We start from the raw sequence: 23,375 nt of genomic DNA, 5'->3' as shown, positions 1-23,375 counted from the left end.
GCTACAAGGTCGTCTTATGGTAGGGCTACAAGGTCTTATGGTAGGGCTACAAGGTCTTATGGTAGGGCTACAAGGTCTTATGGTAGGGCTACAAGGTCTTATGGTAGGCTACAAGGTCTTATGGTAGGGCTACAAGGTCTTATGGTAGGGCTACAAGGTCGTCTTATGGTAGGGCTACAAGGTCTTATGGTAGGGCTACAAGGTCTTATGGTGGGCTACAAGGTCTTATGGTAGGGCTACAAGGTCTTATGGTGGGCTACAAGGTCTTATGGTGGGCTACAAGGTCTTATGGTAGGGCTACAAGGTCTTATGGTGGGCTACAAGGTCTTATGGTAGGGCTACAAGGTCTTATGGTGGGCTACAAGGTCTTATGGTGGGCTACAAGGCTGTTATTGTTAGTCTGTTGAGGCTCTTCATCATCAAGTCCTTTCTCTCCACTTAGAGCAGCTGAGGTGAGTAGCTTCCCCCTGTGACATCACAGCTAGCCCGAGAGCTTCCTCCTCAACACAGTCAGATGGACAGATAGACGGATCAAAATAATAAAGACACAGTTTGTAATAAAATCATTTTCACTCACTCTGATTGTTCCTCTGGTGGCTGTCTTCTCTGACAGGCATAACGCTTGCCAAATGTGCTTTCCAAAAAAGAAATAAATGCACTTTCAACTCCCCGAGGGGTATACAGGGCTAACTCCCTTTACTTTCTATTAAATTACTTTGCAAAGTATATTTGGCAAGTTTGATGCCTGTCAAAGGGGCCAACCAGCCGGTGAACCATCAGTCAGTGAAAGAAGGACAGTTTTATTTCCACAGGACTGCATCTCTCCACAGGACTGCATCTCCATAGGACTGCATCTCTCCACAGGACTGCATCTCCATAGGACTGCATCTCTCCACAGGACTGCATCTCCATAGGACTGCATCTCTCCACAGGACTGCATCTCCATAGGACTGCATCTCTCCACAGGACTGCATCTCCATAGGACTGCATAGAGGAGGGTGCTATCCAGTTAGCCTCCCTGTCTACACTATAGACCAGCATGACCAGAACCTGCTTCAGCCTTCAGATGTTCAACCTCAGGTCAGGGACCGTCTCAGCCCATCACAGTCAGACATAGCATGGTTGGATTCATGTTGTCATTGTCTGTGATTGGTCAGATATGTTAGGCCTGTTAAACAACATCACATGACCTGCTGGGGTAGACGGACGCAGGAGTTCAAGTCTTCAGTTTGGGTCAAAATACATTCATAGAAGTGTGTGTGTGTGTGTGTGTGTGTGTGTGTGTGTGTGTGTGTGTGTGTGTGTGTGTGTGTGTGTGTGTGTGTGTGTGTAGGGATGAGAGGGGCAAAGAGCAGTCCACAAGATGTTATGAAAGAAGTTTAATTCTGTGCGTTTTAACAGTCCAACAACATCATTGATTTGACAAAACTAGACATTTCAAATACATGTATCCCCCCCAACATAAAAAAAACATATTTTGATGTGGCCTTTATTTGTCACATAACTATGACAGATGCCTCCACTGCATTAAGTGCCTCAAATGATAAAGTGGAAGTGATAAATAACAAACGTTTTAAATACAATAGTGAATAATATATAAGCGTGAATAATAAATAAGACGTTTAACTTAAATGCATGCAACAAGGTTTACAAAAATAAATTAAGTTAAAGGTAAAAAATAAAAATAAAAGAATGTAATAAATATCAATATCCAAGCTAATACATTGGATATTTCATGTGCCATGTGAAAGGGACTCATTCTAGAACACTAAGAATCCAGAGAACTGACTGAAAACCGTTTCTAGCCTCAGTTGAGTTTTGTAGACGGCGGGACTACAATTTTAGGGTTTTCCCCCCTAAAAAAATTTCTTTTAAAAAATGATCAATATCTTTCTCCATCCATCCCGCAATAGTCCTAAACCCCCAATTAAAACCCTGGCTATGAATGACACCGGAATATGTCGGTAGTAGACTAGCCTTAGCCTAGCCTTCTGCTAGCAGTCGGTACGGTGAGGTAAACAGGACGACGTTCCGGTACACCGCGTCACCGCTCCGGTACACCGCGGCACCGCTACAGATGCGTCAGTTTTGGCGCCTCTTGGAGGCCCATCCGTCCCTGAGGTGTGTGGTGCGCGCTGAGGTCCGTGAACGCGGTGCCGCCGCCACTGCCGCCGCCGTGGTGCGGTCCTCCTGGGATGTGGGCGGAGCCGTAGTCCATCGTGACAGAGGAAAGGTGCGACAGGTGGCCCGGCAGGTTGAACATGGGCCCCGAACCCGCCATGGAGTCGACGAAGTTACCCCCACCGCCCCCGACAAACATATTGTTACCCTGTGTGTTCGCGTTGGCAAAACCACCGCTCCCCTGGAAGTTGTGGTGTTCGTATTCGGGCCCGGGGTATCTCTTCTGCTGCGACAGGCATCCGTTCAGCGGCGCGGAGTACGCGGCAAGGCCATACATCCCCGGTTGCGCTTTGGAGAATGAAGGCGGCGATGGCGCGTCGTAGCTCTGGAGGTATCCCGGGTACGCGATGAGATTTGGTCCGCTGAGAGGCGGGCTGCAGTCCGGGGAGAGTCCCATGGGCGAGTGCATCAGTCCCATGCACTTCTGGTCCTTTTTATACTTCATCCTGCGGTTCTGAAACCAGATCTTGATCTGCCGCTCTGACAGGCTGAGGACGTTGGCCATCTCCACCCTGCGCGGGCGGCAGAGGTAGCGGTTGAAATGGAACTCCTTCTCCAGTTCCACCAGCTGCGCGCTCGTGTACGCGGTGCGGAGACGCTTAGAGACCGCGCCCGCGGGACTGGTCTCCTCGCATGTCTCACCTGAGAAGAACAATAACATTATAGGCAACTCACACACACACACGAAGAGAGAGAGAGACACACACACACACACACACACGGAGAGAGACACACACACACACACGGAGAGAGAGAGACACACACACACACACACACACACACACACACACACACACACACACACAGGGAGACACACACACACACACACACACACACACACACACACGGAGAGAGTCAGATACAGAAGTGTTACCAAAAGTACCTTCTTTGCTGGCGGCATTGTTGTTCCTTGCTTTAGTGTTGTGTCGGGATTCCTTCATCCAGGGGAAAACGCCTTTGGCGGTGGCCGGTCTGCCGGTGGTGGTGGTGGCGGTGGCGGGCGGGCTGCCCGCGGGGTGGGGCCGCTGTCTGAGGGATGGAGGGGACCCGGGTGGCAGAGGCCCTCGCTGCTGCGCCTGCGCGCCGAGCGGCTGGCTCTCCTCCTGAACGGCTGGCTCTGCGCAGCCGCCATTTTTGTCTCCGTGTTTATGTCTGGGGGGTTGTAACGGACATACGGGACCCTGGAAGTCGTCCTCGGCGTCAGAGGAGGGGAAGGCGTGGTGCGTGTACGGGTAGGACGAGTCTGACTTGGGGTAGGCAGGGTGGTAGCCCCCGAAGACCCCAGAGTTGTCATAGTAACTGGCTTTCTGCATAGTGGGCATCTAATCTGGCGAGGTCCTGATGGTGGCCAGCGGGATGTGCCGTCAAGTGACCGGAGTGTCGCTCTCTCTCCGGCCTGCTGAGAGAGACATTAACACGGATATGTCAACATACAGCAGCCCAGAGTCTTGGAGAAACTCACAAATGGACTTGAATAACACTTTGTCATATTTCGTATCTTAAAAAAAAAGATATAGCCTCAGCTATACGGATAGGAGGATAGATGGTTCAATGATAAATGAAAGCCGAGGTCCTCGGACAAATGAAAGACCGTTACGCGCTCGCTCCCCCGTTCCTTTGAAACCCGTCCCATTGAAAGCCGCTGCCGACACAGAAGGGGGTCGGTTAAAGTTTAACGTGTCTCTTAAAGACCCTCTCTCTGCACATTCAGACACAGAAACGCCCTCATCAGCATTTATATATGCCCGCCCGCATTCTTCCGTCCTCGTGCGTGAACAATAAGAGCTTCTAGTCGTTTTTAGTTTTCCTCTGTTCTTAGGTTAGCAGATTGTTATTTCTTCACATAGGCTAAGGCATCATATTCTAATGGGTTTCTTAGACAAGACAATGTTGGTTATGGTAATACAGAATTTCGTTCATATGGCTTGTATTTGTTCGTATTGGAGTCTGAATGTTATTTCGCGGGTTGAAGAGGCCCTAACATTAAAGGTGTCTAATCTAAGGTGCAGGTCGCTGTGGTGAGATTCACATTTTAACGCCTATCTTATAAGATGAAATGCCAACACGGAGAGGCCGAGGTGAGATGATGCAAGCGGAACAAAAACGGATCTAATAACCGATTCCTCTCTTGCAAATATAGTGTGGCCATATCGTGCATGCGCGAGGGAGGCCTCAAACGGAGCCGCGCGCCGCGGTGCATGCCAATATACCTGCAGGGTGGATTTATGACCGCTGTCCCCCGCCACATAAACGCCTTTATCTGGAAAGAAAAGAGTCACACTTTAAATGTCTTCCACAGGAACACTCCAGACGTGTTTCTGCGTGGGAGGACGCAGGATTCACACACGGTGTCGCCATCATAGGCCTCGCGGTGTGATTCCCACAATCACAGCGTTTCTGATATGTCGGCTCCGTGTTTACACGTTTTATTCGTTAACATCCCACGTTATAATTTTGTGTTGTCCTATTTATTTTTGTAATTCTACCCGTGCGTTTTAATTAAGGGAATTGTGGCGAAACAACTGGAAGGATTGTAGCTTTAAACCCCGAGCTGCCGTTGGAGGGGGAGAATTATAGGAGTTTATTTATTATTTATGCATTTCAAATTTTCTGACGTTTTCAACCGTTTATTGTCGTGTGGAGAGAGAGATCTCATCTCCTGGATTCTGTGTATTTTAATGGTCGGCTGGTCAATTTGTAACTAATAAAGACATTATTTAAATATGTATTGTTAGACAAAATGTGAAATATACGTTTTGATTGTTATGAGCCGAGCCCTGCCTATGCACACACACACACAGACACACACACACACACACAGCATTGGCAGGCTAACTTCTCACCGTTGGTTGATTTGAATCTCCTTGTCGTTTGAACGGGTTCTTCAACACCCAGACCTACAATAACAACAGAAACAGACACTGAGAATAGAATCCTGCTGGAAAACGAATAGACCCGAGTAAGCCGAGGTGTGCGCTGAGCTGCGTACGGTGGTCTTGTATGGCGACAACGGCTTCTATTTACATTTGATGTATTCCAAATTCAGTCCTGTGGATGTTTACATGTGAAGGATAATCACCACCGTAGTTCAAAATAGATGGTTACTGGTTTATTATACCGGTATATTATAATATATACGTAACCGGGAAGGAAGCACATATTATATTATATTATATTATATTATATTATATTATATTATATTATATTATATTATATTATATTATATTATATATAAATATAATCTGAATATGTGCTTCCTTCCTCCAAAAACAACCAAGACATGAATCGTACAGACAATAATAACCTGCAGTATGCATCTCGGCGGTATCAACAAAGAAACATGATAGTTCCTCCAACCACGCAGTTTCATCTCCAGGCCTATAAAAGGAACCATGTCTGAAGCCCCACAGCCAGGATTCAGATGGCTATTATGTCTCCTTCTGGTAGTTACAGTTCACATATAAGATAGTAGGATAGTAGGATAGTAGGATAGCTGGCAGTCACAAGCCTTCTGCTGACCTTTGGCTGGCGCGGCCATAACTCACAGATTAATGAACAACGAACAGCGTTTCAAGAGACACAAAATGCAACTCTGCTAAACTTTTCACCGGCGTTCTCTACTTAATCCAAAACTCAGCTCCAAGGTTTTCCACTTCTAACCTACGACCAGAGAGAAAGACGTGTTTTATTATATCCATATTGGAAAACTGGACGTGCTAGGTTTTTTTTCTGCTGGAATTATTTTGGGTTTCTCTCTTCAGAATTGTCATTCGGTGACGGAGAAAAGCAAGCGTCCGTTCCCCAACCTACGGAATTACTGCCACCCCCTAAAGAGAATGATGTTGTCGTGGTTGTATTAAGTAGGAGGTGATTGTAACGTCTGTACTACTCGTCTTTAATGCTCTATTCTGTGGGAGCTGTGTTCTCGCCCACGCGGTGGTTACGGTAAGGAGGTTTGTAAAGACGGTAACACAATGGGTTCGAATAACGGCTGGCTTGTCAAAATGGCCTATAGTCTCTGAATGAGCTCCGATTTTACATCTATCTATATCTTGAATTTGAACTACAATTATTAAACATTGTCAGAGTGACTGTTTGAGTCTGTAATAATAATAATTTAGCAGAGCAAACCGAGTGTAAGTGGTGTATATGGCCTCTCTGTGGCGCGGAAACGGGGGATTTTCCCAGGCTACACGGGTTGAGGAGTCATAATAAATAAAGCACTGCATTTAATCTGAGCAAACGCCGAGGGTGGGTTTGATTTGATTAGAATTTTAGGTTAATTATAACTCATTGTGTTTAACGTAATTACGTCGAAAATGGAAATGCACAATGAAACGAGGCCGTAATCAGAACGGAGGTGGTTTAGTCGACTATTCATATTCATGCGATCATATTCAATTACTACAACCGGACACCGCTGAGGAAAATAGGCTTTCGATATCACAGCGATAGAGAAATAACAAAAATAACGACTGAAAATATGATACAGGAGCTAATTAGAACCCAGTCGATGTGGTTATTCCATTTTGTATCTGAAAAAGAAAATTCCAGAAGGAATAAAATAAAGGCCCAGCTAACCATTAGCCTCCAGAACGGCAGAAAACGCAATGGATTGTGAGATCATCGTGCTGAATGCATAAATCAGAGGCAGACCCACTCTGATAATAACACCACAAATTAAGATGATTTACGGTCTAACGAACGACTCGTTGAGACTTCCCTGTTCCTTGTTATTTCCTTTATCAAACCGCAATATCAGCTCAATCCACCGTCAAAACACCGACCCGTCCACCGGGTCCAGCCGTTCAGCTCATGCCTGCTCTAATATTGAAAACAGTCATAGAACGGAACCGTTAGCGAGCCGACATGACAACAGGACGTCGTTAACGACCGTCCTTGCCCGGTTGGAATAAATCACATTTATTGCCTATAACAGAAAGTCGTGATGAAGAGCTGCGTGTTCGCGCCATGCAGTTGCTTACCTTTGAAATCAATTTATCATAAAGTCTCTTCCGTCTCTGTTTCAGCACCTTCCCCTCCGCTCTCTACCACACATCCTTCATGTCGACAGACAGACAGACAGACAGGCAGACAGACAGACAGACAGACAGGCAGACAGACAGACAGACAGGCAGGCAGGCAGGCAGACAGACTACTAGCCTAGCTCGCAGCCAGCGCCGTTTCAGACATTTCCATATACGAATTCAGGCAGTATTCCCAGCAGAACGGACAGAGGAGCTCCCAGCTAGCCGACCAGTAGCTGGTAGCCTGGCTCTGGAACATCACTGATGATCCTCCAACCTACAGTCCACGGTGACGGACTCCATCCCATCCCTTATCCATCCTTTGTCCATCCCATCCCTTATCCATCCTTTATCCATCCCATCCTTTATTCATTCCATCATCAAAAACCGTTGAGAAGAACATTATAAAGATCCCTAAACATCCAGGCAGATTCGTTCACGTGACCAGGGGGCTGATATTGTTCTGGTGGCAGAAATATCCACCGAACCCTCAGTAGAGTACACGGGCCGGTATTACGGTATTACTCTAAAACGCAACATAATTCTGTACATTTTCTAGACGCCACGGGCGTGTGTGTGTGTGTGTGTGTGTGTGTGTGTTGTGTTAGATTGTGTTATTGTATCACAGAATCAGAGGCACATTACATGTAAGAATATAAAAGGAGACTGAATTGATGGACTGAATGAATTACAGTTCAGAGCAGTTATGATGTTTTTACATCTTTTGCAGTGTGATGTTATGACATAATTACGGAGGCTACGTAGATTATAAAACCGCTTGACTACCGGCCTTCAGTGCCTTTGTGCCTCGTTGGTGGCGCGTTTTCTGAATGACCCAGATTCCCGTTGTTCAGAGAGATAGTTGCAGTCAAAACATGGATTATGGAGCTCAATATACCATTAGATACTGCAATCGTCGACGTTAGTGAGACATTTACGATTATAGGCCCTATCAATGCCTACGTCACAACACCATGACATGGAGACGTCCAGCTGGTCATGAATATGTGTTGTTTGGCGTCAGGAATGTACACATTTGAAGATTTCTTTCTCTTGTTATGTTGCGCAGTGATGTGACGCAAGGTGTGAAATAAACGTTGTTGTTATATTCATGCATGAAATGGCTACAGCTTCAAATGGACTATTTCTGATCTCATAATCACAAACATGTTGGCAGCAATGAACATATGAAAGAAATAAACATGTTATGTGTTGTCAACTGTGTGCCGGTTTAGGCTAACAAAAGAAATGCTAGTTTGTAATGCATGAACTGGAAGAAGCGCTATGGAGTGCAGAGCGGGGAGAGAGAAAGAGAGAGAGAGAGAGACAGAGAGAGAGAGAGAGAGAGAAAGAGAGAGTGCCAGCGCTCCGCCATCGCAGCATATGTTCCAGGGGTAATAAAAGAGAAAGATTTACTGTCCTCGCTCGGCCCCCAACTGCCTCACACCCTTTCAGGAATTACTAGAAATGATTTACAGCGACGTGGACAACTGTCAGCCTCGTCAAAGGCGCGGAATACCATTACCCTCCTATTCTTCTGCCGGGGAGGCTGGCCTTTGTTTTGTTGGGCCTCCGCCCGGCGGATGGAGGTTAAAATTCATGGTATGATGTATGTCTCAATAAAGCACTTTTCTTTTTGCATTTTATAATGAGGTGTACACTCTTGAATGAGCCTGGCTCCCTTACATTTGAGTTCCAAATTAATAATATTTGTGTTACTAAAACCAAGCAGCTGAAACATATCGAGAAATGTCCCCCAAAATAATAAAATTACAATTGAAACGAATATGGTCGAAGGAAACTGACACACACATACTATAGAACAAATTACACAATATACAGTAGGCCTCTGTTAGCCAAGAGAGCAGCACGAACTGTTTTTTCCCGTGATTTCAATTTGATTTGATTTGCAGCTGATTTCTGTAGTAAAGGTCAGCCTCGCCTGTCACTCTCAGAAGGTCGTTGTATACCACGGTGTCATTACCGTTACTGTCGAAATAAAACTTAAATCTCACCTACCAAGCCTCCAATATCTCAGATGGTAATCAACAACAGAGGCCCATCGCGGTGTTTCAGGAGTCTTTATTCTCAGGGAATCGCCACAGTATTCAAGTTTGATCGAGTGCTCGCGATTAATGACGCCAGGGTTCCAGGGGCCTCGCGGATTAATGACTGAGTCACGTGGTCGTGTGGCGAGAATGGGGGACAGAGAACCCGACGGTCCCAAACACGGAGCACATTTACATTTACATTTATATTTATGGCATTTAGCAGACGCCTTTATCCAAAGCGACTTACACGGAGACCGTTCGACCGGGTCCAGGACAGCTCCTACAAACAGCTGATCATCAAACACCACCGGACAGAAGCCGTTGAAAGCTGTAACAGGATAAAGGCTCCTAACTGGCCGACTAGACTCATTTACACCAACCCAGCAGAAACACCCGTGGTTTACAGCTCTACGTTTCAACCTTCCCTTATACTGGATATTGAGAAAATCCCAAATCATGTCGTTATAGATTCAAATATTGTAACCCAGACAACGCCTCCATACAGCGCAGGTCAACGAGCGTTCACTATACCAATGTAAAACAATAACACAACAATCATCTCAATTTATCATTAAGAATTGATGATAGGTACCGGAAGGTGTTAATAGGTTACATGCTTGTGCATATTTTACGCCCGTGAAAATTCTCTTCTTTTACGCACGTGAATGTTCTCGACACACAAAATAATAATAAACTAAAGTATAAAGTCTACTAAAATACTATAATTCATACAGTCCTGGCATAGAATCCCACCAAGGTTGGACACACACACACACACACACACACACACACACACACACACACACACACACACACACACTGGTTCTGTGTGAAATCCCACCTCAAGATAGGCCCTGACTTAAACATATACAATGTTATTATATAATGTTATAATTTATAATAAACACTAAACAAAACGACCCGCTTCTGCCTCGTGTTGGGATAGTGTCTTCCCGCACGTCGGTATGGAGTTATTATAGTAATTAATATAATAATACACAGTTTCACACACACACACACACACACACACACACACACACACACACACACACACACACACACACAGTGTTAAAACCTCTTAAGCCGGACGGGCCCATATACTGGCCAAATTCTGCTTTAATTGTATTATTAATTTGATTATTGATGACTTTATGTCCTTGTCATGTGTAGTATATTATTCTGAACTATGATCTGAGCAGATCCACACAAAACCTCAAGGTAAATTTGGGTCTGTTTTTTAGGCGAAAATTAGTCAAATAGGCTCTCAGCAGAAGAGGCCCATGTTAATCAGGTAGTTCGTCCCAATACTGCAATTCAATCAACACCGCTAACCGACACAAGGCTACAGGCGGACCGGAGCCTCGCGCCACAAACCTGCCATGTTTGTTGTTTTGAAATCTGAGTTGTTGACGTGATCAAAGCAGCGAAGTCCTCCAGGGTGGTGATATGAACATCTATTGGCCGAATGAAGCCTGAGGTGAACCCTGATCATTATTAGGCATGCAGCCTTACGTGTATAATAAACACAGTCGATTTACATTGACATTGAAGTCATTTAGCAGACGCTTTTATCCAAAGCGACTTACAATCAGTAAGTGAATCAAATATACAACAGTCATCGTAAGTAAAACCTACGATAAGAAAAAGTGACATCGACAGTCACAGTGCAGGAGAAAGTGCATATTTTTACTTTATACATACTTTATATATATATATATATATATATATATATATATATATATATATATATATATATATACATATATATATATATACATATATATATATATATATACAGTACCATATATATATATATATATATATATATATATATATAGAGAGAGAGAGAGAGAGAGAAAGAGAAAGAGAGAGAGAGAGAGAGAGAGAGAAAGAGAGAGAGAGAGAGAGAGAGAGAGGGAGATTTCATATGGGATGAACCGGTTTATTAGGCTATTCGCGTGTCAGACCGCATCACGTACTGTAGGTCACATGATGTTTATATGAACTATTTACAGAATGACTCTCATGCAGGTCTCTCGGGTCTGAGGGTCAGAGGGCTGGAGGTCAGGTAGTCCTGGGGCGGTGGGCAAGGCTCTGTCCCCTGCATGAACCCGCATCCCCGACCCCTCAAACCGCCAGAGAAGACCCCTGTCAAGTCCTGAATAAGTTCAGGAGAAAACGTCTTCAGGCTTTGTGGTGAGAGACAAAGCTGGGATAATGCTCTAGGCCGGTCTGTCTCTAATAACCACGTGGGGCTAATATGTAACTACTGGTTAGTGTAGTATGCGCACGGAACTATAATCTGTTATTCAGTATAACTGGATTTCAATACGATTCTGACTATTTGGTTCATCAAAGCATGGGCCTATTGACTGTTATTAATTATTAATAGAAATACCTGCGCAATAATGTAAACATCTCGAAGGTGAAAACAGCGAAGACAAACATCTCTGTTCTATCATTCCATATGAATAATAACATATTATCCATATGAATAACAACGGTGGTACCACCGTTACCACCGTTACCACCGTTACCGGTCCAACAGGCCTCTGCAGCACCTTCTGGTTCTAGAACACATACTACCCCCTTCGTTCTAGAACACATACTACCCCCTTCGTTCTAGAACACATACTACCCCCTTCGTTCTAGAACACATACTACCCCCTTCGTTCTAGAACACATACTACCCCCTTCGTTCTAGAACACATACTACCCCCTTCGTTCTAGAACACATACTACCCCCTTCGTTCTAGAACACATACTACCCCCTTCGTTCTAGAACACATTCTCTACTCTCACACGTTCTCTATTTAGAGGAGACGGTTGCATAAAACATACACATGTCTTATACATATATATTTTATATATATATATATTTTATATATATGGATACTGTTATAAAACAAGTTTAAAATAAACTCTTTTGGATTGTTTATATTTACTTCTTGTTTTATTGTATTTAAATCATATGCATCCAATCTTTCAACAGCTGCATTTTCACACAAAAAAGCTTCACATATAGTTTTTTGCAAATTAAATATGAAATATAGATGAACAGGCAACATATTTTCAACCCTGTTTTGCAATTTATAAAAGAACGGAAATACACATATAGCATATTAAACTGATGATAAATATAAATATAACAACGATAAAACGCCAGGTCCTCCATATGAGAAAATACACTTATTTTTTTTACCAATAATTTGGCCACTTTGTCCTGTAACCTTGTTCCAGCTTTAGATGAAGTCCGATGGTTAATGTCCCCCCGTCCAGTCCCAGAGATAGGCTACTAGAAACTGCTATTTGGAAGCTTTCACTGTTCCTCTGCGCGGTTCCCGGTGTTTCTAATTTCGTTTAGAAACCATGCCCTTCCATGCGGACCACCGTGTGTCCCGGTGTGTGATATGATATCTCCCCCCTCCAGGTCTTCACAGCGCCGTGATCTCAGGCTGTGAGTCCATCTTCAGGCCGGAGGTGGAGGCCGACCGGCCCTTCGTGTTGGGGAGTTTGTTGTCTTTCTTCCATTTCATCCTCCGGTTCTGAAACCAGATCTTGATCTGTCGTTCCGACAGACACAGCGTGTGCGCGATCTCTATCCGCCGCCTGCGCGCAAGGTACCGGTTAAAATGGAACTCCTTCTCCAGCTCGAGACTCTGCTGCCTCGTGTACGCCGTCCGCGACCTTTTGGGCTCCGGTCCCGCGTGGTCCCGGTTCACTGCGTGGGAACAACATCGGGGAGTGAATTAAGACACGAACACCGTCGTCAAAACACCCGCTCCTCTCCTCACAATGCTAACGAATATATGTGGCTACATTCCAGTGGTTTAATTAGCTTTAATTGTGAATACATTGCTTTAAAAATTGCTTTAAATTAGAAAGGTTTTAAACAGGATTCATTTGACCTGAAAACAATCTGGGAGAAGAAAGCAGGAGCCGCGAGACTTTAAGAAAGGCGGTAGAGGTTGTCCACAGCGCGCGGCCTGTTTCCCACAGTAATAAACATTTATGGTCGGTGTAACCGCTGTCCCTTTCAAGTAGCCCATAAATATCTCACAACGCCGTTCCCGGGGCGGGAGAGGTGCAAGAACGGCACTGACCCAAATGGGAGGACAGAGAGAAAGAGAGAGAGAGAGAGAGAGAGAGAGAGAGAGAGACAGAGACAGAGAGAGAGAGAGAGAGAGAGAGAGAGAAAGAAGAGAGAAGTCTTACCCGTGACAATGTGTGATTTCTTCATCCAGGGGTAGACTACCGCAGGGGACTTGGACTGGGTCTTTGAGTTCTGCTGCGGCCCGCAGGTCCGTGGGCCAGACGTCAGGACCGGAGAGCACTGTTCCGTTTGGCCGGCGAAGGGCGCAGGTTGGCCGGCTTGCCCCTGCTCATGACCCCGCTGCAGCACAGAGGAGTCCTGGACAGTGTCACATGTGTAGGACTGCTGAGTGTGGCCAGCCCGGGGGTAGAGCCCCGCCTGATAGTCGGGGAACCCAGAGCCATGCTCAGGTATATAACTGTTCTGCGAATATTCCTCACAAGGAGGGAATTTGGGATCCACATATTTGGAGTTCACCATATACGAACTCATGGTCATTAATTTCTGGAGGTAGAAAATACTAATTTTTCTCGAGTTGTCTTTTTTCCGTTCCCATAAAACCCTCCTACTCGCTGTCAGATGAATAAAGTTAGGAGTCCACGTGACCTGATCAGCCAATGGACGTGTAGCAACTCCATTAAGGAGTACTGGTTTTCACACAGCAGCGACGTCCAACTTTGCTGAAAAATCTTTTGCAGAATTAAACCAAACATCGGAAAATATAGGCCCGTATTATTTAATTAAAAATATTACACTAAATTGCGATATAGACAAAAGTCATGAAAAACGCCAAGGTGCCCAAATAACACTCAGCCTTCGCTTTCATATAAGAATACATTCTCATTCTATGGATTCATATGTTTCTCATGTTTTTGTGACTTAAACCCTAATCACCACATATTGAAAGAAATGTGTCCCAAATCTGCGCTTATAGGTAGAAAAAACTAACAAAAGGTTTGAAACGTTCCTTGGCACAAAAAGCCAGGCGGTGCAGAATGGAGGACGGGTGACGGACGGCCTTTGTTACGTAGGAGGTCATCTAGGAGTGAGAGGAATCTCAGCATCTTCACAGACACGACAAAGACTCATAACACTGGCAGAGTCCACTACAGCAATCAACACATGTTGAATTAAACTATATATCTATATCTATATCTATATCTATATCTATATCTATATCTATATCTATATCTCTATCTATCTATCTATCTATCTATATATATATATATATATATATATAGAGAGAGAGAGAGAGAGAGAGCGAGAGAGCGAGAGCTCCAGAAATGTGTCTGGAAAACAACAACGGATGAATATTTGAACATGTGAACATGTGACACAGCAGACTATTTGGAGCTAAACATCAGAACCACCTTAGGGTGAAATCTGAGCTTTGCATGTGGCAAGATATGAAATATGGACGTTTTTGTGCAGGGAGCATTTTAAGGTCTCTTTTGAAGTTCTGTGGTCGGTTTTAATCTATTGTTTATAAGATCAGTCGAATTCGAATGACTAGAAACGTGCTTAGAATTTAGTTCTGTGCAATTTAATTCAATATGTTCACTAATTTCATTGTTTCGTTGATTCATTTGATATGGAAGCATTCATTAAATTGTACCCTGTATTTCTGTTCAGTAACCCAGTAGATACTCATACATGTATGTTACTGTATTTAGTAATTATTGTCTAGGAGCAGCTCTTCTGATATTCCATATTAGTCCAGAACATTCCGTGTAGAGATTTTATCCCCAAAATATTATTTCATCGACGTTTTTGCATCGACCATATACTCCCCTAGAACCGAATCTGTGACCGAGATCTCTTCACACAAATTCGGTTCTACAGGGTATATATAGACGACGGAGCAGCACTGACGCAAAAACAGCGTCAGAAAAGTAAATGATGCTTCTCTCAGAATTTATATCGTCAAATGCACCAACACTGCATCTAGTTTGTGCAAGATTTCCTCTCGAAGGCAAAACAAGTATTGTCCATTCCATTCTATTCCATTGTATTCTAATGCAATCTATTCAGTACTTTCTAATGAAATATGTCTCTATTATTTCCGTCTAAAACAGAGTTTATAAATCCTTCAGACTCCCGTCTAAAACAGAAACTATGTTGCCGACCTCGTTTCTCTCTATATGTCCATGGCTTTCTGCATAGATCAATAATACACTATTGATGAGAGGTCACGGGGTCAAACCTGAAGCCTTTCCCGGTGTATCCGTTAGTTTATTATGTGTGTGTGTTCGACAGCCCACGCCGCGCGAGGGGACCAACGAGAGGTCATGGATCTTGTATGACCCGCGCGACTGTCTGGTCCGCTCCTGGGCCCGGAGTGTGTTGACGTATTTGAGGAACATTTTAACGATTTAATTGAAATAAAACGTTGTGTCACATAAGCCTAGATTTTGGTTTCTATTTAGAGAGTTGAATTTAATAGATTTGAAGATGGGGGTTGAATTATATATTTTTTTACATAGTTAGTTATTAGCCTAGTTATTGCTACATATTTGCTGTTTGAAAAGGGCTTAACTTTAGCCTAGACCTATATTTTTTACTTTACAAAATATGGAAATGCAGTGAAAACGATCATTTCTTAAGTCTCTAAAGAATTTATATAATTAAAATTAGAGCTGACTTTGAGCGTTCTTAACCTCTACTGGAATTATTAATTCGCCATTTTGTTGCTAGCTGCTATCTAAAGACATACTTACAGAAACATAGAAGTAAATAATAAGCTTCACGTAGTTTCGACCTTTCACATGTTCATATCTGGGAGACAGGGTGACCCGTGGTTCACCCCCTCGCGCGGCTCGTTCAGACGGGTCAAAGTTACTGATGAAAATGGAGGTTAGAAAAGAACTGTTAACTAAACTGATGTGATGAGAATTCAGTCTGTCTGCTTCTTCTGCAAGGAGCGCTTTTGCAATGATATCAAAATGCACAGACAGGCCTTTACTAAGCGAATACATGATAAGCCTGATATGCAAAGCCGTTTCTACAATCTGTAAGAAACCCAAATAACTAGTAGCTTTAAAATATAAAATACAAATATTTCGTTAGTGGAGCATCTAATTCATTAACACAATATTTATTGAGGCCTATGCTTACTTCTAGAAAATGAATACGATTTACACAAAGAAAACTATTATTAATCAGATATAGCCTATAGGACTCGGTAAATTGTAAGAACTGCACTTCTAAAGTTCACTCGGTATCGAAATCAAGCAAAAATATAACCTCTAAAATCATTTAGTGAATATGGTAAATATTTACCATGTAAATGTTGGTTTATTGTAGGCTTTTTTCATACTCGGATATTGTATATATTCGGAGGCTTTGATGCCGCTTGCAGGTAGATGGAGTCAGCAGGACGCATGGTGGAGCATTCATATGAACAGCTTACTGCATTAATATGCGCCTCATTTAAACTTCCAATAAAACTTCATCTGCATTCACACGAGACGCAGGACGGTGATGTTTCGACATGTCTTAATACAAACTCATACATGTATGGGACGGAAGGTAAACAATAAATGGTTATCACAAGACCAGTGTCTATGCTCTCTTGTGGGTTAATGTAGCAGACCGAAGCTTTTATATTCCAACAAATAACTATCAATATTATTAACTATAACCGAAAAGAGCTCTGTGCCACATCAGGCCAGATCACACAGAGACCGTTTGGAATGTTTACAGAGACAAACACGCCTTCGTCATTTTCAAGCAATTAACGAGAGTTCAGATAAGAAAATACGTGATCATTTTTAATGAACAAAAACCGTTCCAAGTTTGTTCTCGTGCACGCACCCACGCCACACCGCTCACATGACACGGAAACACCCTTTCTACCCCGCGCGAGTTTAGTGAGATAAAGTAAATCGGTAAGACGCTTACCGGCAGAACGGAGAGAGAGCGAGACCCCGCGAGGCGCCGTGGACCGTGGGAGCGGAGAGTGATCCAGAGATGGTCTGTTATTCCATCTGCACTTCCGGCCTGTTAAATGTGAGTTATATTTTGGCTCGTCAACTCGCGACCGTAAAACAAAGTTTAATGGAATCACGTGCTCTCCCGGAGCCATTCATGAGTGCGCGAAGCCCATAAATAACCCTGAGACCTGCTCTTATTCACCGACGGCTCTGACACACCGGGCAGCAATTAGCATGTTCCTCCTCTGTTATACACTTTAGAATTGAAAATAAAATACAGCCCGAATGTGTTCTGAAGCAGCAGCATGGTAAGTTCCTAGGCTACATGGTAATATCTCTGAATATCTCTAAATATCTCTATCTGTTTTAACGAGGGTTAGGGTTAGTTGTGGGCTCTTTGGTGGCCTGTCTATGTCTCTAACAGACCGACCTTTTGGGTCCAGTGGAGTGTTAAGGTTTGTGGTGTTGTTTGCCTCTAGCCTCGCCACCCTTTCATTCCCGTAAAAGGATGGTAATAAAACCATAAACCTCCCCGCTGTGCCTCCTCCTCTCCCCGGCATGGGAAAACAACGTCCTCTAGACGTCCACAGTCAAACGTTGTGTTAAACTAAACAGCAGTTTGGCCGTTTACTCAACTTATAGCGGCGCTGAGCCAGGTCCACTATTACACCATGCCTGTATGATTAACGTTAACATCCCCTCAAACACCTATGCGGTTAATTAATACTACAATCAAAAGTTTGTGAACAATATGATGTAATTGTGCTACTATAAATACTTCAGTTTGAGACACTGACCAGAAACCCAAATGTAATGTCCTATACCAGGCTCCAAATGTATCTGCCAAAACATAAATCCTAAATATACATTGATCGTTTAAATGTACACCAATGTACGGTTTGAGCATAACCGTTTTCCCTCCACTCGACGCAGGTCGGAACACTCGACATAATGAACAGGAGATTCAGCCAATCAGTGGCTGTCTAACTGAACACGCCCCTGACGTGCGTACGGCGCCCCGGATGGAACACGTCACTGGACTGACAGTGTGACGTCGCCTCGCCCCCGCCGCGGCCCCGCCCTCCTCCTCTGACGGTTGGGCGACCGCGCCACCTACTGGATTAGAGCGCCACCTACACTGTAAAACTAGGGGTTCAATAAAGGTTCCTCCAAGATGCTCAAAGTTTCTTTAAGAACCTTAGGGTTCTTCACACTGAGCCTAACCCCAAATAGGTAAATAGGTAAATAGATAAATAGATAAATCTGTGGTTTCATTTCAATTATGTGGTTCATTGAAGAACCCCCTTTGAACGCTTGTAACAACATTTGAGTTTGAGCCGTTGCGAGAAACCCTGGAAAGGTGAAGTTGGGTCGCAGTTTCCAATAACTGTATGTCTAAATATCAACATTAATATCTCAAGTGACTCTGAAGACTGTTGGTATATTAATATGGTCTACTGTGAACATCTTCCGGGTGTTAATGAGGCCTCCGGTAGAGCCTCCCGGTAGAACCGTCCGGCCCCGCGTCTACCTGGACGGTACAAGGAGGACCGGCAGCTACACGATGATTGGTTTCGAGGTTCCCCACGTGTTGTTATTATCGTTGCACAACACCGGGAGAAATGGTCAGCAATTTCTCCACTGTACTGCTATGATTTAGCAGGCAGGCTCAAATTTGAAAATAACTTCTTGAACTTAAAAGAGGTAAGCTTCTAACTCGTATAAACAAGGCTTATAATTGATTGTGTTTTGCTGAAAATCATTTTACAACTTTTAAAAAGGTCAATGAACCTCAAAGGGTTCGCCCACAGTTTCAACTTGAAGAACCTCTAAAAGAGCCTCCAGGAACCGGTTATTTTTGGAGGGTACAGCCGTATATGAGGGAGCAACGTTTTGTTACTCAGTAGATTACTAGCTACTACATATTTAATGGGATCTTTACTTTCTGAGGACTACTTACAATGTTGTCGTAGTGAGGTGACACGCGGAGCCTTTTCAGGAGCCGCATTGTGCTTCGTGTCAGTCATCGGCGTCATCCAGGCCCGGTCGCCTTCCTCTTCTTCCTCCTCTTCTTCCTCCTCCGCATCTCTCTGTGGTTCTCTGCCGCGTCTGGAGCTCAGGTGTGTGTGTGTGTGTGTGTGTGTGTGTGGGGGGGGAGGACTATGGGGAGAGGAGGAGACGCTATTTGATCTGTAAAGTACCTCAATCACATAAACACACACTTGGTCGCACGATCAGGCTGAAATGTAGTCTCTAGGTTGGCTAAACTGTTATTGGACAGCATATGAGATTAGCTATATTTTCATTGGTTGATTTGGTCATTGTCAATGTCAAATGAAATGAACTATACCTATGCATCAGTTACGCCATTGGGTGTTTTCTTGTGTTCACATGAGAACATGATGTTATTATATTGCATTGTTGATTGCAGCAGTTGTTGAGGAGCTAGCTTGCCCTAAGCATTTCATTGCATCATCTAGGACTGTATTCTATGTACATGATATAATGTGTGTGTGTGTGTGTTTGTGTGTTTGTGTGTGTGTGTGGTGGGTGGTTAGGTGTCATTACAGTGGACGTTCTATCGTGTGTGTCAGCCATAATTATATAATAGACAACAACTACTAGACATTTTCACATCAGTTCACACAAAACATATTTCCGTTTATGAGAATCTTGTCGAATCACCCCTCCTCCTCCCTCCTCTCCCTCCTCCTCCCTCCTCTCCCTCCTCTCCCCCCTCTCCCTCCTCTCTCTCTATGTTTCTATTTCAATTCAATTCAATTTAAAGGTCTTACAAGTAAATAAAAATGAAATAACCAATAACAATTGAACAGTAAACATTACAGACAAGAGTTTCAAAGAAGAGTAAACGTAAAACAATGTCAACGTTTTAGCATTTAAAATGTTATATTATTGACGATGTACAGTGTTGTATTAATGTGCAAATAGTTAAAGTATTATAGGAAAAATAGATAATTAGTTAAATAGTCTCTATCTCTATCTATCTCCCCCCCCCTCTCTCTCTCTGTCTCTCCCCCTCTCTCTCTCTCTCTCTCTCTCTCTCTCTCTCTGTCTCTCCCCCCCTCTCTCTCTCTCTTCATCTCTCCCCCTCTCTCTCTCTCTCTCTGTCTCTCCCCCTCTCTCTCTCTCTCTCTCTCTCTCTCTCTCTCTCTCTGTCTCTCCCCCCCTCTCTCTCTCTCTTCATCTCTCCCCCTCTCTCTCTCTCTCTCTGTCTCTCCCCCTCTCTCCCCCCCCCTCTCTCTCTCTCTCTTTCTGCCGCATTGCAGTAGGCAGTAAATACTTTAGCAGCTGGCAGGCGAACGGAAGTGAAATAATGTCTTTGTTTGGTGTTTTACACCCTCCTATTCTCAACAAAACGAACCAACCTGGTTTAACACAGATAGAGAATACAAACTCAACGCTTAGAAAGTCTGGTGGGAATTTTCTTCATTTTCAATTTCATATGTGTTCAACTATTGTTCCTATCGAAACCGACCGATAATACAGGAGAATGTTAATCATCAGAAGGGACTATTTCGACAGTTAGGGTTGAAGAAAATAATGTAAATGTTTTGAATAATTTAAAATATATACAATACTACAGCTTATATAATATTAACATTACTTCATTTAACAGATTTTCTATAATATGTTAATGTTGTGATATTGTAACGTTCACGTGTGTAAACTAGGACAAAGACAGTAAGATAGCAACTACAACGGACTCAATTTGACATTAAATCACATAATTTCGTTTAGCACTGTAAAGACAATTACATGAACACAAATAATTATAAGATAATAATGATAATTATACAATAATAATAATAATAATAATAATAATAATAATAATAATAATAATAATAATAATAATAATGATAATAATAATAATAATATCCCTATCTGAAATTGGTGAATAAATGTTCCAAATCAAATGTCTAATATTATCATTTCAGAGTGTCATGCACATTGTATAACAGAAACAGTGCTGATATGCAGGCTGATTTGAAGGCCTGCGTGTTTCATTTATAGCGACACATTTCTTGTCGAAATGTAGGCCTATAAATAGAATAAGCTATAATTATATATTTATTTTATAATTATGTAGTTTAAGTTAAAGGTAAAACTCAACCTACCTGTTGTCCTGTTTAAAGGATAATCCATTCTCCTCACCGCAGTCGCTCTCCAACATGCAAACGTGTCGCCTAACAGAAAAGGGAAGCAAGTATTACCGTCTTTCATTCTACACCGTCCGATAACCGACAGTCTTTGCATCTGTCATCAAACAGGTCCTCGGCAGACCTGGCGGCTAACGCACTTGTGTGCATCCGGTCATGAGGCGGTGATACTGTAGGAGACGCGGAGGGGCTGGAAGGCTGGGCGGGACGCGGTGCGGTGCGGGGAGGGTCAGGCGGGAGAGGAACTAGCTCGCCACACATGACCACTGGCATCCAATAGCAGTCGGTAGTGGCTCGTAAAAAGGTCGATTACCAGGCCGTAAATTCTCCCAGAAAAGAATTTGTGGCTCCACGGCCACAGCCTAGCTCTCGTGTTTTTTGCGCATAATGGCGGATATCACTTTCTCTACTTGTGCAATGCGGTAAAGCGGCGCGCAGAGGCCGCCTGAGTGGCTGGCATCACGTCTCGAGATGAATATGAATCTGACTGATTGGATGGTGGCCTGTAAGCCTCTCCATGGTTAGGAAAACCAGTGTCATACTTCTATTGAACCAGTTTAAGACATCTGTTGAACCAGTTTAATACTTCCATTGAACCAGTTTAATACTTCTATTGAACCAGTTTTATATTAAACCAGTTTAATTCTTCTATTGAACCAGTTTTATATTGAACCAGTTTAATTCTTCTATTGAACCAGTTTTATATTGAACCAGTTTAATACTTCTATTGAACCAGTTTTATATTGAACCAGTTTAATACTTCTAGTGAACCAGTTTTATATTGAACCAGTTTAATACTTCTTCTCATTAGGCCTCGTTAGCCTATGACGCACTGGCTTAGAGACATTCAATTCAACTCAATCACTGTCCCGTTAAAATGGTTTATGCAAAAAAATAAAATAATACAGTACATGAGAGAGGAGGCGGGATTAAAGGATAGAATGATGTTTCAGAAGACACCAACATACCGAAGGACCAAACATCTGGACTCTATGTGCGGTCTGTGCGGTCTATGCGGTCTATGCGGTCTGTGAGGTCTGTGCGGTCTGTGCGGTCTATGCGGTCTGTGCGGTCTGCAGACACAACAAAACAAAAAGACAATAAAAGAATCCTGCAGCATCCGGTCCGCCCGCGGTGTTGGCGAGCCAGACAGACAGTAGGAACACCATCTAGATCCTCAACAATGCAGTCAGAATAACTCAATAACATAAGGTAGAAGTAGCAGCAGAAACACAACAACAGTAGTGGAGTGGGAAGGTAAATATAGTAGCAGCAAATAGTATTATGTAATAGTATAACATCTGGTTTCAATGTTCAATCTCAACATCATAAGATAAAATGCAGCATATTTAATGAAGGCACTTCTGCTTAGAACGGTGACATTCTTCATTCTATTGCATCTGTTTATAACATGTTCATTTATTTATCCGTCGTTTTTTCCCTCCAAATGGAATTATCTCTCCCATGAGAATGTCCTTTCCTCTGTCATAAAGCCGGTTACGGTGGGACCGGGACCTGGCGCGCGGAGGAGGGCCTCTCCTGGCCACCGAGAACGGAGAATTCCGTCGTCTCCGATTCGTCTGCGCGTGACTTGGAAGCAGATTGAGCACGCGGCGACCTTGAGTTCTGATCTGAGATGTCTGGCTCAGGGACGCGCCGCGCGCTCATGTAGGCTTCCTGGTTACGCGCCAATATCACAAGCACGAGCTTTACAGTCGCGAGGGTTGGAGCAGCGCGTCCCCTTGCTGCACAGTGAAGGCGCGCGGTCTCTTATCGGATTCGTCAGATTGACATTTTCGATTTTACTAAAACAAAAATGGATGAAGAAATTACCGATCAATGTCTATATACGGCGTCAGATAGTTGGTGACCCCCCGCCCCCCTGATTTAAGGCAGCAGCAGCCTGCGGTGGA

At 43.5% G+C, this 23,375-nt stretch overlaps 2 protein-coding genes across 4 annotated transcripts; both read right to left on the bottom strand.

The window, feature by feature from the left end:
- Positions 1-1,393: 1,393 nt before the first annotated feature.
- Positions 1,394-7,245, bottom strand: LOC310819439 (homeobox protein Hox-D3a-like). Of its 3 annotated transcripts, none has more exons than XM_083690734.1 (4): positions 7,167-7,245; positions 5,025-5,078; positions 3,065-3,577; positions 1,394-2,823 (listed from the first exon to the last, which is right to left on the bottom strand). In XM_083690734.1, the coding sequence occupies exons 3-4, from the start codon at positions 3,501-3,503 to the stop codon at positions 2,072-2,074; spliced, it is 1,191 nt and encodes a 396-aa protein (XP_083546860.1). In that variant the 5' UTR covers positions 3,504-3,577; positions 5,025-5,078; positions 7,167-7,245; the 3' UTR covers positions 1,394-2,071. The 3 variants fall into 3 exon arrangements, with proteins under 3 accessions (XP_083546860.1, XP_083546859.1, XP_083546858.1); XM_083690733.1 differs by having other exon boundaries at positions 3,065-3,580; positions 7,167-7,232; XM_083690732.1 differs by lacking the exon at positions 7,167-7,245 and having other exon boundaries at positions 3,065-3,580; positions 5,025-5,165.
- Positions 7,246-12,206: 4,961 nt separating this feature from the next.
- Positions 12,207-14,143, bottom strand: LOC310819603 (homeobox protein Hox-D4a-like). Its single transcript, XM_083690910.1, has 2 exons — positions 13,475-14,143; positions 12,207-12,980 (listed from the first exon to the last, which is right to left on the bottom strand). Exons 1-2 carry the CDS (start codon positions 13,848-13,850, stop codon positions 12,694-12,696), a joined length of 663 nt encoding a protein of 220 aa, XP_083547036.1. The 5' UTR covers positions 13,851-14,143; the 3' UTR covers positions 12,207-12,693.
- Between the last annotated feature and the right edge of the window lie 9,232 nt (positions 14,144-23,375).

This window comes from Argentina silus (genome assembly GCF_951799395.1).
Source record: "Argentina silus genome assembly, chromosome: 19".
NCBI classification, from domain to species: Eukaryota; Metazoa; Chordata; class Actinopteri; order Argentiniformes; family Argentinidae; genus Argentina; species Argentina silus.
Note: the sequence above shows the minus strand (reverse complement) of the source record. Positions and strands in the feature narration are given on the sequence as shown.

Excerpts from the sequence above, each read along its gene's own strand:
- LOC310819603 (XM_083690910.1), bottom strand. The coding sequence starts at position 13,850 with ATGACCATGAGTTCGTATATGGTGAACTCCAAATATGTGGATCCCAAA. Across the intron at positions 12,981-13,474 it reads GAAATCACACATTGTCACGG|TGAACCGGGACCACGCGGGA; the intron begins GTAAGACTTCTC and ends GTTCCCACGCAG.
- LOC310819439 (XM_083690734.1), bottom strand. The coding sequence starts at position 3,503 with ATGCCCACTATGCAGAAAGCCAGTTACTATGACAACTCTGGGGTCTTC. Across the intron at positions 2,824-3,064 it reads CAATGCCGCCAGCAAAGAAG|GTGAGACATGCGAGGAGACC; the intron begins GTACTTTTGGTA and ends TGTTCTTCTCAG.